Source organism: Anopheles coluzzii, chromosome X (genome assembly GCF_943734685.1).
Source record: "Anopheles coluzzii chromosome X, AcolN3, whole genome shotgun sequence".
NCBI classification, from domain to species: domain Eukaryota; kingdom Metazoa; phylum Arthropoda; class Insecta; order Diptera; family Culicidae; genus Anopheles; species Anopheles coluzzii.
The window spans coordinates 12,357,826-12,373,017 of NC_064669.1; the positions used below are offsets into that span (position 1 = coordinate 12,357,826).

The 15,192-nt window shown below is 40.8% G+C and overlaps 1 protein-coding gene across 1 annotated transcript in view; it reads left to right on the forward strand.

Annotated features, from left to right (window-relative positions):
* Positions 1 to 15,192, forward strand: part of LOC120955222 (carbonic anhydrase-related protein 10) — a 70,999-nt gene that overhangs the window by 21,644 nt on the left and 34,163 nt on the right. The window contains exon 2 of the mRNA XM_040375869.2: positions 7,557 to 8,012. Within this exon, the coding sequence (XP_040231803.1) occupies positions 7,955 to 8,012 (58 nt within the window). The 5' untranslated portion in view covers positions 7,557 to 7,954. The remainder of the gene's footprint in view (positions 1 to 7,556; positions 8,013 to 15,192) is intronic.

A 15,192-nucleotide genomic window follows, 5' to 3' on the forward strand; every position in this document is an offset into this window, starting at 1 on the left:
AGCTCTTATCAAGGGACAAGGAGCTCCGCATAATGGTGCTGTACTGTTTGCTTTTCGCTCGCTTGATCAACGCTCGACATTGGCCGCACAACAAGAAACGAACATCGGACGGTGACAAAAAGATGCACACGCGTGTTCGCCGTCTGTCCGCTCTACGGCGAAAGAGATGGTCAAAATGGATCTTGCCTCAACCCGGAAAAACAAACCTAACCACTGTAACACGCCGCCAGCACATCACGGCGGCCGGCCTGTCGCGCCCCAAAAAGGCCCACCTCAAAGCCAACGGCACCCAAACGTTTGAACGCATCCTTCCCATGCCCATTGATCGCTGATGGATGCAATTTGTGCGCGCTTACATCGTTACAGGAAGTCCGCTCTTTTGTTAATTTTCATTTTTTTGGAGTAGATGTGTGTGTGTGTGTTTTTGTGGCCCAAAACTAAATGGATTTACATTTGAATTGTTTACTTTGCTCTCTCTCTCTCGCTCCCTCTCCTTCATGTGGAATTATAATTGGATTGATTGAAGCACAAACTTTGGCAGACGCGGACAGACGCTGGTAGTTTTGTGGGTACGGGCGCAAGAAAGGATAAAAAAGGATAGTCCCACCACATCTTCACAACGCATTCGTGCTTGATGAAAAGGAGAAAGAGGAGAGAAGAAACAACAACAAAAAAAAAACGCGCAAAAGTGTACTCTGCACATTGTCAGAATGAAGTCACATTCCCGGTCGGGGCGGGTTCATCTTGACGGGCACACAAGCTAGCTGACGTTAGATTTTCACTATTTTCACTATAGAGATGCAATATTTTACAAAATCTCGCTCACAGCTTCTTTTTTTTTTTTTGCTGTTGCGTTTTTACGCTTGTTGCCAGGCACAAAATGAAGCTGAAAAGGGAAAAGCCCGCTCAACGAGATGCACTCTTTACGCGTCCTCATCAATCATACCGGCCATGGATGGCTGGAGTCTGGTAAGCTCGCTGGCCCCGGGATGGCGTGGCGTGGCTGCTCGCGGTGGATAGCATTCATTTTTGCGCCCGGGCGTAGCGTAGTTGCACACTTGAAGTTGACGAAATTGTGCCTTCAAAAGGGCGGTAAGGTACAAGGACTCGATTGCCTGAATAGTGCTCGCGGCTGCGGCCGCTCCCAGCCAGCGACGGTGTGCCATTTTTCATTTCAACTGGATTTTCGGCGCAGCTGAAAGATTTATAAAGCCTCTCGCTGAAAGATTTATAAAAAAAAAAACAGTTTGCGCAACCAATAGACTGACGTGTTTATAAAATATACAGTTTTTTGTTATTTTTCGCAGGGAAAATGTGTTACGAAAATATATATTATCTCTATTGTATTTGCTCCCCGAACAAACCAACCTAAGCTTTGATTGCTCCTAATGAATGCAAGTTAGTAGATTATGCAAAACGCATCTTAAAACAAGCGACAGGCAATGTGCAAGCCAATGCGGTAATATTTCTCTTGAATAGGATCAACTTCTCGAGTTGTCTTGCGGTCGTTTGGTTGAACCGCGTGCGACCGTGGCTCACCTATTTGTCCCTTATTTTTCAACCAAAACTATCAGCTCAAGTATCACTTTCGCTTCGTGACGATGCATGGCATCACGCGCGAGTGCTTGCTCTCTCTCTCTCTCTCTCTCTCTCTCTCTCTCTCTCTCTCTCTCACTCACTCACTCACTGTATCTCTTTGTGTGTCTGCTCGCGTCGTGTGAAATCTGTGTCCGAATTATAGGGGCGCCCGGTACGAAACCAGAACCGTCCCGATTCGTGCGCTGTGCTTCTTGTGTGCCGATTTTCCACGTTTTCAGCAGGAAATAAATGAAAAAGTTTACAGCACTTCCCCGCACCTCCGTGCACGAACGGAACACGGAGCAGAAAGGTGCACGGATAAGGTGAGCTAGCGTTTAGTGCCCCCCCCCCCTACCTGAGCGGAGAGGCAAGATGCACCGAAATGCAGTTTTGCTAGAGTGCTGCTAGCCCGCTGGGCAACGCGCGGTTGCAGGATAATTTATGTTTATTAAATTTTTCCAACTAATCTTTCGTAGCTCGGTGGAAGCTGAGCGAAAGAGAGAGAGAGAGAGAAAGAATGTGAAGAAGAAGTCAATGAAGAAAACCGCAACGGAAAAGGGGCAATCGTATTGCAATTTAATGCAACGGCGCTGTTTGGTGGCACTGGCTCACACATCTCGTCTGGCAAGGAAAGTTGATGATGCACGTCCTTCCTTTCGCTTGCAGAAAGAAAAAAACTCTAAGAGAGAGCAAGATGGGTTGAAATTTATCGACCGAGAAGGTGCCTGCAAAAAGGGGAATGCAACCTGGGTTTGTTAGTTTGAATTAGTTACTGGATCATGCCCAGCTTAAGAAATCCCAAACTTTCTGCATCGCAATTATCCGAAAATAAATATGTATTAATTGATCTGAATCGTGAATCGTTAGCATTCGTTGTTTCTTTGCTCTCTCTCTCTCTCTCTCTCTCTCTCTCTCTCTCTCTCGGGAAAGCATCTTCCCGTGAGTCTAGCAGAAGTGGAAAGTGCAATCAAGACAATTGAGTGGAATTTTACCAAGAACGGACATTTCTAGCATTTCAAGGGTGTAGATGAATTTAGTTTCCCGCTAGCTTAGCATGCGAGCACTACAACAACTACAAACAAAAAATCCTTCGCAGCCCGAAGGTATGCAATCTGCAATTCAAAATCACCTGTTTTAAGTTTCACTTCCTTGTACATTTCGCATGCTCTTCGTACGAAATTCTTCCGGGCAATCTTAACCCATCCTGCCCATCTCCGCATTCACCGCCGCCCAGCACTCCTAACTGCCAGGGCCCGGCATACCAAGAGCGGCCCCTCGCTCCTCCATCCTGAACCGTGCAGGGGGAGGACACGGTAGGCCAAAAAGGACGTATACAATTTCTTCCCCGGCCAACACTGGGCAACATCGAACGGAACCGGTTATTTATCGGCACACACACACACACACACACGCGCCGTGGTCTGACTTCGGGTCCGGCTTTCCGTGCCAGATAGTAATTATTTTCGCCCACCCTGCGACCAACCGACCCTGCCATCTGGGGCAGGATGCGCGCCGGTATAGAAAATGATCGATTAGATAAGGTCGGCTCGCCCGGAACACCCGGCTGTACACTCGCTGCGTTCTGGGCGGGTACAATTTGTTCGAAAATATTGAGTTTCCCAATCGGTGTATCTTCAGCCTAACTAGATCGGCCTGCCATCGACTGAGGAAGGCATCGGCAGGGGCAAACGGTGTTGAAAGCTTTAATGTAATGGTGTTGCTGGTGTGTGTGTGTATTTTTTTTCGTTTTAGCTTTGTTCATGTTAATTGAAAATATAAAAGGCTCAAACGCCACTTGCCAACCGTTTTGAACACGGCGCTAGGCTGAGATTTAAAAAGGTAGATTACAATAAGTAGATGGTTGCCCGGCTAGGAAGCTTACTGCAATAAGCCATTTTTCACTGAAGGAAATAATACGGGGAATACGAATACGGGGGGGAAAACACAAAAAGCTGATTAGTTCGTGAGGATTGCATAGTTGTAGGCGTAATAATATAATGCTTGTTAAAATTAAACAATTACTAATACTAATTCTGAACGTCAGATTATTTTCCGATTAAAGTAGACGGCTTCTAAACAATTAACGATCGCCATAATTAACTGCTCGAAAAGGTATTACATGCGCATTGCTCTAATTGGAAGCCTATTTAGATCCGGCCGCTTGCTCGGCCAGTTAGAACCTCTAAAGCAGTGGTCGGCAACCTGCCATAAAAGAAAGGGACAATCAATTGACACGTATTGTATAAAATAAAGCATTGCAATAATGCATTAGCAATCATAACACTTAAAATAGACAACAAATAAGTCATTAAACGGATGCTCAAAAAGTGTTTGTATACCCAGCCGTTGACTCATCGTACATTATAATTGTTATATGGAGAGCTGAAACGTTATTTTTTCTGACATCAATTGTGTGTCAAACTCTCAGCAAAGCAGCCATTTTTGACCTTCACAACTAACGCTAATGAGCTGTTTATTGTCCAAAAATCCAAAAAATAAACCGACATGTCCGCGTACGACGTTACGCCAAATAGAAGAAGGCTTTATCACACAAGGAAACAAGTTTCACAGAGGCTTTATCACAAGATGGACGGGCTACTATGATGCAGCAACAAAATCGCGTCGAACGATGACACCATGGAGCTAGCAAAATTATGCAATTCGATAGGAAAGGCAAATGAGACATACGTTCTTGCATGTTTTAAGTACTTTGGGTAACAGTTCCGAGGAATTGTACCACATGTTTTAAGTCCAGTCGAGTGGGAGAATATACAGAGCATTTGTCATCTGCCCAAAACACCAAACCAACCGATATCAAACTGGTGAAAACGGCTTTGTAGACTCTTAATAGACGCGCTTGTCAAGTTATCGCGTGGGTCAAGTAGTCACAAATAGTCGTAAATGCGGTTAGGAACCAAATCATTTATTTTATTATTTTTTTTTTTGTTACTATAACCGCCCCATGCCTATTGCGGCCATAATTCGCCATTTCGGCTAGCTGTAGAAAAAAAACTAGGAGAAATAATTTGTTCATGTACATCCTTTGAAAGGTAATTAATTAAGCTTACTTGCACAAATGAATCTTAAACTTTGTGAGTTGCCTTTCGTCAGTTATCCGGAATTTTCACCATGATGGACGAAGGCATCCTAAGTTTTCTAGACAAAATTGTTAAAGTAAAGCTTTTCCATCATGTTGGTCCAGAAAAATTTGATGGAACACATGTGACGGATGTTGTACCAGTTTGCAGACTAGGGTGCCATGCTGAAATTCTGCCGAAATTAACCTAAAATGAACGCATTCAGTTTTGGCGTCATTGGTTGCCGCTGCGAAGCTAGTGTACGCGATTGCTGCTTCCTGAAATGTGTGTTCATGTTTCCCAAGTACTATTTCACTGTTTGGCGGGTTTTATCGATCTCCCGGCCCAGATAACGTAGTAATGTAGCCACTTGTCCTTCCTGTCTTCATTTTTTTTGCATCTTTTGGATCCTTAAAACTGAACCTGGGCTTTCTTTCGATGCTTTGATTGTTGCCTAATAGTGCCAAGATGTTGGCGACCAAAACGCCGAAGCGTTCTAATGCGACGACAGACTTCAGCACGGAGTCCATTTAAGCCGCTACGGGGTGTCATTCGTTGATCGCGCACGCTTCTAAGCTGGTTGGTTCACTTTTTTGGCCATCGTGGTTAGAGTTAGAAGCCGGTCTCGTAGTACAGTCGTCAACTCGTACGACTTAACAACGTGCCCGTCATGGGTTCATGCCCCAAATGGACCGTGCCGCAAACGGTTTATTTGTTTCCACATGAAATTTCAGTTTCAACACATGATTTTCAACACATAACAAAGAACTATCAAACTCAATCCAGTTTGAGACGTGTTGAAAATCATGCTGTAGTAATTAAAAATTATTTTAATGAAAATGAAATGTCAGATAGATGTGGAACAACATTTTGCATGCGGTGAATAATAATGTTTACATTCGAAAGTGACTTGGAAAACCCTGTAAGTCACTAAAATCCAAGCCCACAAGTAGTGGTACAGGCAGGCCTTGACCGACAACGGTTGTTGAGCCAAAAGAAGAAGAAGAAGGTTAGAGTTTGCCTGATAGAGATGTCAAGGTGAAGTGACTGATAGCGGTTGTCTGGTGTCTCATGGGATACTATTATTTAAAGTGCAATTAACGTTTTGTTAGAGCGGGTGAAGATAATCCCATGATAAACCCATGCATTTGTCAATTTTGTTAATGCAATCGTTATGTAATTTTAACATTGTTCCAACACGACAATAAGACATTCGGAATGAAGAAAATCGCATACGAAATTTTATATTGATGAGAAACGCGAAAGCCTGGTTACAATAAATTTATTTAAAGTTTTGCATGTGTAATGACCACTGATTTTACAATGATTAACTGACAGAAGGCAGAAGGCAGATAACTGACGAACTGAAGATGGAAGAACTGAAGGCTAAAGACTTCAAGTGAAACGCTAAAGATATTGCCTAAGCAGCAACCATCCATAGCAGAATGGTTCTTTCTTGTGACACTTCATACGATCGCACAGTTGACATTATTATGGTCATAATCCTTTCGAATAATTTGACACTATGGTCATGTCCGAGGTCAAATTTGCCGGATTTTACACTTTCGAATTTACGATGGGAGAGCATTTAACTTTCTTGATATGCAATATACATGCAATGCAAAATTTTAAATTTAGGGAAATAGCTCTATACGTTTTCACGATATGTTTTTTTTGTTTATTCGTTCTTCTTATTTTCACACAAATCAGTTGGTTTTTTAAAGATCTATTTTAGAGATATTTTCGATTGTATTTGAAAGCAAAAACGTACATTTAAAACCCCCTGTTGTTTTAACGAGAACGACGATACCACACTGTCGCTGTTTACGAGTACAACGATTGTCGAAGTGAAAGTCAACCTGAATGCATGTTTGCTTCAATAATTTTTCATCCGTTGAGACTTTTGTATCATCCCCAGAATAACGTCAATATTTGTTGCGGCGTGGAAGGATGGGGTTATCAATAAGTGATATTGATCCTTTTTTGCTATTAGACTGATCACATTTTTGGCCCTCTATTGCCGATTTTCAAATGATTAAACATTACAATTCGTTGTTAAAGTAGGTATCATCAATTTAGAACCAGGCTTGGGTGATATAATTACAGAAAAACAACAATTATGCCTGAAAAAGTTTCTAAAAGTTGAAAATTTAATAATTTAAGCGCAATAATAAAATAAAGCATTCTCCTGGCCCGCGGTACCCGATCATTTACTAAATTTACTGGTTCTTTGCCTCAAAAGTTTGCCGACCACTGAGCTAGAGGAATACGTGAATTTTTAGACAGATTCAATCCACCCAATGCTTTTTATACATTTATAAACGATCTAGTGAAAATTGTGTACAAAAATGAAGTAGTAACTTAAACACAATTTAATTGTAAACTCACACCATTCCAGAAGCTTAAAATTATTATCTTTCTGAACTGATGTGAGTTTACAATCAATTTGTGTTTAAGTTTCTTGTTTTGAACTGTGTTAGTTTTATGAAAATCCTTTATTTTGGTAAAATTCTACTCCGAAGCAATTTATGTGATTTTTAGTTAAATTATTTTCAACGATGTTGTAGTGTAATTGGAAAAATATTTGGCTTTTTTTCGGTCCTTTTTTCACTAACGACGCAAATGGATGGGCCAAACGTTCAACAATTATTTTACCTGTTCATGAATTATAAGATTGCCCAAATATAGTTCGATTCGTCAGCATTGGTTTGCAGCTACAACCAGGTATTTTATGGTGGATCAGGTAAATCAGGGAATTACTGATCAATAAACATATTCGCCACAACTATTACATTAATGTTTAATCTGATGTGTTGATGAAAAAAGTCAGAAATGTTTATCGTATTTTAACTCACTCCAAATTAATGTTCCTTTCCCTCTCTCTACCATTTCTTCACGCAGCGATGCATGGTTCCCCCTTGCCGCAAAGTGCTTACTGCCTAAGCACGGCCCAGTGTAAAGTGTGACTGCCCGCGACGCGCACCGATCAAACAGCACCAGCACCCCGCAGCTCAACGATCAACACAATACCGAGGCCCCCGGCTGGAGAACCTGCTTCTGGGCGCTCACGCATGTGCCGACCCGAACCGGCCCGTTTTGGTGCAGTTGCAATAGAAGCGAATGCCACTCGGACGCACGGTGTGTGCCAGTGTGCCAGTGTTGTAGTGTAGTGCTGCTCCTTGCTGGGCACGAGAACATTCGCACGTATTCGTGTGTCGGCCGCACTTTACGTGGTCGCCCTAGCACTGGGAAGCTTCTGGCGGCATCGCATCGCATCCCGGCCAAACAAGTCCAGCATTATGGGACTGCTGATTAACGTGAAAGCGCTCACCTTGCTGCTGCTGCTCCAGATACCGGGTAAGTGTTAAATGCCGCCAACCGACACGCAAAAGGAGTCTTCCTCGAGAAGGAGATGGGGGCTGGTTCCGCCCAACATTTACGAGTGGCCGTTTGGTCGTGGCATCCTTTTTTTTTTAGCATTTATGAGCCGCTTCTGCGTGTGCGTTAAAATATGCTTCCTTCTAAACGTGTCGACGGCCCATCAAAAGCGGTGGCGAGGAACGGCTGGTGGGGACCGTAAAAGTACGCCAAACGGTCCCACTTTTCCTGCATCGTAACGCACACTGTTACATGCTTACGCTAACACACATTATCACATAAACATACGCACTTTCCGGTATCCATTTCAGAATGTCCTGAGGAACATGAACAATATAATAAACAATTTATTTAAAGCTCATTTTTTAAATGCCCTAAAAAATACGAAATAGTTTTTGACATCAAAACCAAAATGAATGTTTCTTGGCTGTCCTTTTAGAAATATTGTTATCAACTTTGTTATTAAATTCCTAGGATCGTTTAAGTTAAACATGCATCTAAATGTCTAGTGCGCTGAAAAATTTGTTTACAACAATATTTTTATTATTATTTTTTTTTCTGATGGAGTCACATTATTCTGTATAAAAGAACATTACAATAAATTTGTAATGTTTTTGGCAACGAAAGAGAGAGACAGAGCGAGAGACATAAAGAGAGAGAAAACAGGAGGCCCAGCACTATGTTTTGGTAGCAAGCATCAGAAGCGAGTTTAATTTCTTTTTATAAATCTTCAATCATCAAAATGCAATTCATCTGGAATAGTACTGTACTGCTTCAAATTACGGACACTTAAGGCATTTTTTGCATTTAATATTTTCTTACTAATAGAATTTCAATCAGTCTAACCTCAGTATTACTTACTTTACTACAGCAAACCTGATATTTTTTTGGAAAAAAAATAATATTTCCAATAATTTCACTCGAAACATTGTAAAATATCATGAATCTGCAACGATATTTTGATTCATATTCTGGACAATATTGAGTTCATGTTTAAAATTACGGACGAATTGATTCGAGTTGCGGACAGCCTAGAAATTACTTTTAGAACCTTTAAATTTACGCACTTACTGCACCTTTTTAATTTTCAACTTGTTTCAAGGTCAGGACACTTGATTCTGGATGTCAGAGTCCTCCCAGATCGACAGAACAACGGTCTCAAATACAACGGGGTTTGGATGTTATTTTTCCATCGTGCTCTTGGATGAATGGAATCCAAGAACTGCTACGTGAATTGACGACCTTTCCCGCACGGCCATCAATGCATTTGTCACATACATTTTCAAACATCGTTGTTGAAGCATATTTTTATGCAATAAATCATAATTTATTTCGGCTGTCCGGAATTTCAAACAAGCTAAAAAATCTTGCTTTGTATTCCGGACAGAATTAAATGCGTGTTTTAATGAAATTCAGAACACAATTTGGTAAAACCCTGTTGTTTGAATTAAAACTGCTAAGAATGGCCTCTGGAACGACCGACAAAAAATATTTATTTACTATGACATCAGGGCCTACTAAGGGTCAGTTACATTTTTAATTGATTCTAGTACATCATGGCAATTATTAAAAAATAAAAAGTGGTATGACCAGGAACTGCATGTCAAGATATTTAATAAAAACATGTCAAATGTCCGGAATTTGAAGCTGTCCGTAATTTGAAGCATAACGGTATGAAGGTAAAGGTAAAGACGGACACTGCGGATGAGAAGGACATTTCTCGTAGATGCATGAAAAGGGTAATTTTCGAATAATTCAACAATGCAACATTCAAACTAAAATACAACAACACATTTGAGAACATTATTGGCATAAAATATGCAAAATTGGTTGAATTCACGAACAAAACTAATTTTCAATCGTTTCGCACCCTGGTGGATCTAAGTAGACTACTGCGGATCTTAAGATTTGTTACTTGCATCGTTTTATATTTTCGTAAGTTTTTTTTACATGAATGAGCTGTCGTGATTATTTAGCAAACTGACGGAAAAAACGAGAATGAAAGCAAATCATAATATTGCTTTTTGTTGGTTTATGAATCCTGACACCAAAGCGGGAAAGACGGACACTCTATCGTAGGGAAACATAGACATCAAATTTGTTAATTTATTTTACTTCTTGTATCAATTGGTGGTGAATATATTTCATCAAACACCCTAAATAAGGGTATTCAGACTAAACAAACCATCCAGCAGCAAGAGAAAGCATTTAAATAGGCGAAAGGCACTTCACGAAACCCAATATCTTGCCACGATTTGAACAACTTTAATCAACAAAAAGAGGAAGCACTAATATGAAACCGTTCAGGAATAGATGAGAGATTCTATTAAAAATATTTTCAATGGAAAAAATGGCTTCACCTGTTAACAAGTCCCTCAAATATGATGTGGTCGTGAACATGTCGCGGAGTAAATTCCTAAAGGGAAGTTGTAAACTGTTGATCTGTAAGCTAGTGCATCGTCAGCTGTTAGAGCCCGATATTTCAACAATGCTTTAGATGCTGCATTCTGGGAGGTGTTAGAAGTGGCGCTTACAATTCCTAAATTAACGGCTGAATGAACCTTCGTTGCAATTGGCCAAGAATTGGTTTATGTACGTACCAGGTAGTGGAAATCGATGGGATTTGTTAAAATGCTACTAACCTCTTTAATTTCCAACGGTTTGTACAGGTGCCCGTATCATTCCGATATCAAGTGTCCGTCTTACCCGAACATTTTAAAACTGTAAACACGTTTTTAATTCACGAAAAAAACATCAACATCGATGGAAACTTAAAAGTTTCAACACATTATGCGATAAAACATGAGTTTAAGATGATTTTTGCACATTTTCATGGTCGTTGTATTTATATATTCCTAGCTTTTTTTTACATTTTCCTTAAGGTGTCCGCCTTTAAATACCTTCCCCTACGAAAATTGCATTTCTTTGCAAAACAACATACGACTTGAAAAAAAAAACAAATATATTTCTAAGCCAAAAGTCGCTCCCAAAAAGCAAACATCACTTGAGTCCTCCGCCAGACACTTTCGGGAAGGGAAAACGATTGATGGACGCATAAAAACGCCGAGCGGACATGAAAACGCCCCAGGCCGGTACACACGGTAAAGCGTGCGAGTGGCCACTTTTATGAGGCCCCACCCAGGGCCCCGCCATTACCCAGCGCTCGTGTGCGCTTAAAAACACATGCACAATCGAGCACTTACGAGCGCCAGTGGGGACGCAAAAAGGAAAGGGGAGTGCAAAAAAATTAGTCCATCCCTTTGCACTCATTCCATTAGCCGGCGACCACACACGTCCCGCACCCTCACCACCCCCCCTCCACCTCCCCCCATGGAAAAGCTTGATATAGGCGACGTTTGATGGCCCGATACGTAAAGCGGTCAGCTTCTTACACGCTCGTTAGGACGGTGTCGGATGCTGGAATTGGTTAATTGCACGACAGCGAACGTACCCAAAGCTGCCCGTCAGCAACCGCCTTCCTTACGTACGTGAAATCACACCTCCGGTCTCCACCCCCTGCTGTCCAAAAACCCTTCCCTTTGCATGGCTTTGGTTTTTACAGCACGCCATCACATAAAAATAAACAACTCATCATCCGTTACCTCGGTACATCCGAAAACACCTTCAGCCCCGGAGAAGGACCGAGGACTGACACACGGGGTGCACACACATACACACACAGGGGCTAGTAAACCTAATAAAGCGCTCATAGTTTATGTCACCAAAGGAAATCCTTTTACGGGACTTTGTTTCGTCCTTTCCGGTTGCTTCGTCCTGCGTTCCCCTGCCCTCCCATTTGCTCCGTGCCCTGTTTCTTCCTCCCTCCCCCTCCCCCCTTCCCCCACCAATTTTTGTAGCCCAGCAGCACGGAAGCATAGCGTCCGTGGCCTCTTTTTCAAACTCTCTGAGTGCCTTAGTGAAAGATTTCATAAACACCTGTGCATACACGCCGAGCGCACAAAGGAGCGCCCTGCAGGTGTTTTAACACGGCGGCGGCCCCATTCTTTACAACAGCATCACCTCACACACAAACACACACAAACACACATGGAAATGGCACGGTGCAAATGTACGAGTGAAATTGGAAAAGTAAAAGCACGGGCTAGTGTATGATGATCCTTCTTCGCCTGCTACGGTACACGGCATACCTGCACTCTTTGCCACATCTTCCCCCCCAAAACCCTAGGCATTGGCCAAAAGGGAAAGAAAAAGAGTCGTACGGCGCAAACAAAACAAAAAACACACTGTGTCCTTTAGCCCTCCCCAAACCGTGCGTTTCGTCAAACCCCTGCTGGTTGGCCAAACCGAAATGTGCTGCTGGGAAAATCGTTTGGTTGGCAAGACACCTCGGGTTTCCAGTTGTACAATCCACCCAACTGTTGGGAGCGAACTCAGTGCCTCTCTGATCCCTCCCACCCCTCACACACACACACACACACATCCGCACGGGGCTTTGCAATTGCATCACACGATTATGCAAATCGGTCACTGATGTTGCTCAACCGAGTGTTCTTTCTCACTCTCACACACACAACCACAGGCCCTATCTTCTAGCCGACGTTCATTTTACGGCAAAGTATGACAAAACCTGTGTGGAGAAAAAGTGAAGAGAGAAAAAAAGCCCCAAAACGCATGCACACATCGGTTGCTTGTGGCAGTTGTTAGGTTTTATTTATTTTTTTATTTCTTTGCGTTTACTTCAATCAACAGACTGCCACTTCGTTGAGGTTAGAATGTTTGGTGGGATGTAAGTTGATGATGCTCTTAGAATAATTTGTTGCACGACGGTATGCGCCGTCTGTTGGGCGGCAGTAAATTACCTTTCGATCGTTTGATGTGTGTGTGTATAAATGGTAGTTTGTCTCAAAGCACGGTCATTAGTTTGATTATTAGTATCATTTCACTTTTATATATGTTAATAATTCACACAACAATTAATTCCCCTGTAATCGCTAGTACTAAGTAAAGCAAAACGACCTGACCATTCCACAGTGAGCTGCTTCTGGGATGAAAGTATATTATGAAAGATATTAAAAAGAAATTATCACATTTCTTTAAGCCGAGTGAAACAATATATCAAACTACGAAACATCACGAAATTTCAATATCCCATTCGGATTAATTATGAAAATGTTGTTGTTTGTACAGTTTTGAGAGGCTTTGGATCCAACGGAGTTCTTTCGCCTCTAATAGAAATAAAGATACAGACTCTTAAATTAAAAGGTCCTAGAGAAAATTAACATAATATTTTTTGCTATTTTACCTACTTTGCACCATTGTATTTCCACAAATTTCAACCCAATTTTTGGAAATCTATTTGTTTTGGAAGGTTGCAATTTATTTTCTACAAACATGTGTCGTTTCTGAACATCAAGGAAGCCAGGAAGTCAAGTGTCCTCCTTTCGGTGCCTTATTTTATTTTAAATGTAGTTCATTCAGTGAGGGTCACTGGGCAAAGAAGCTGCTGAAGGGAGTCGACATGAACATGCTCAAAATAGTGCTAGTGCAGCGATGTCAAACTCATTTGACCACGCGAGCAAGTCGTTAGCTGTTCCTTTCATGTCATATTGGAATAGCAGTTAAGTTACAGCGGTAAAAACATTCATGTGAAATACATTTTAATAAATCTAAGAAACGTATTATACAAAGATATTGATAGCAGATTATTTCCATTGGCCAAAGGCCTCTGATGTTTTTTTTAAATATTTTTTAACTTTCATAATTTTGTGACAACTAAAAAAATATAGTGCGCAAAAATAATGGCAATAACTTGCTATGAATAGCTTGGTTGGTTTATCCATGGTAGAATAGTAAATTTTATGTTAAAATTGGTGCCATTTTTATAATCTAAATCATTGTGTGTCTATAGAATGTAGACAGCATTTATGTACATTAGAAACAGTGATTTTTTTTTATTTTCTCATGCAGTCTAAGGTCTGTGGATTACTACAAATCTGGTTCGTGTCCAGATGGTCCAGTGTACCTACACAAATATTCATTTGATAGTCGGAAAGTGCATGGTGTCATACTACTCCTTAGTAACGGTTACTACCTTTCTGCTGGCCTCCATAGAAAATCATATTCTTCAACATCAGAGCGATAAGCCCATCTGTAGTCTATCTAGTTACCTTGGGGTCGCCCCATAGAAATGTTCAAATTGTTCGTAACATCCTGTCCAAAGTAGCACATATTTGTGCTGACATCTAATTATAACTGATTTGTATACGGTTATGCAGAAGTATATTCTAGGCTGCAAAATATGCCTAAAGAGGGTTTTGACCGGATATTTTCCCAACACAATATACTAATAAAGTATCAGAGGTTGCGTTTTTGATTCCAGTTGGATTTTAGTGAGTTTTTTTTCCTACAGAAATCGCTCCTTACGTCAGTAAATCCTCTAATTGAATGCTTCAAAATGAAATAAAAGTATTTTATCAAAACCACATACAGTTATTAATACAGGAATTAAATGGTTGATTCCGGACGATAACGATTTTGAGTAAAGTTTGAAGCTAAAATGCCTGAAGTTACTTAAAAAAAAGGTCAAACAAAAAAATTGTTTTATTCTATTTTATTCACCAGAAAATGTTTAAACTGAGAATGAAAGTTTTTCATTAATTTGGAACCATTTCACCAAAGAAAAACCAAGTGTTTAGCAAAATACAAGTTTTGGCTTTTTCATCTATAACTCGAACAATTTTTAGAATTCTTCTCGTTATTGTGCATGCATGCATAGAGAAAAGGTAGAGGAAAACGATGATGAGATTTTACGACGATGGATGGTCTGACAACTAGTAGAGAAATCTACCAAGTTGACAATCTTTTCATATTGCAGGTGTTTGAAACTGTACCGCTGTAAAAAGTTGCACGATTAAAATGTACTGTTAGAAGCAGAAATACAAAATAAATTTTGAATCAAGCGTTATGCACAAGAAATCAAGCATCAAATGAAAATAACGCTTGTCCAAATGTTTGCTCTTAAGTGTTCACTGTGCATGCCTTCTGACCAAACAAATTAAATAAACAATAAATATTTGTCTCTTCCAATTGCAACCGACACGCTTTATACTGTGGCGCAACAATGGCAGTAGTGACCGTTGTTTGTCGTGCTGATGATTATTGAGCCTCTTACACTTAATTAAATTACAATAAAACAATT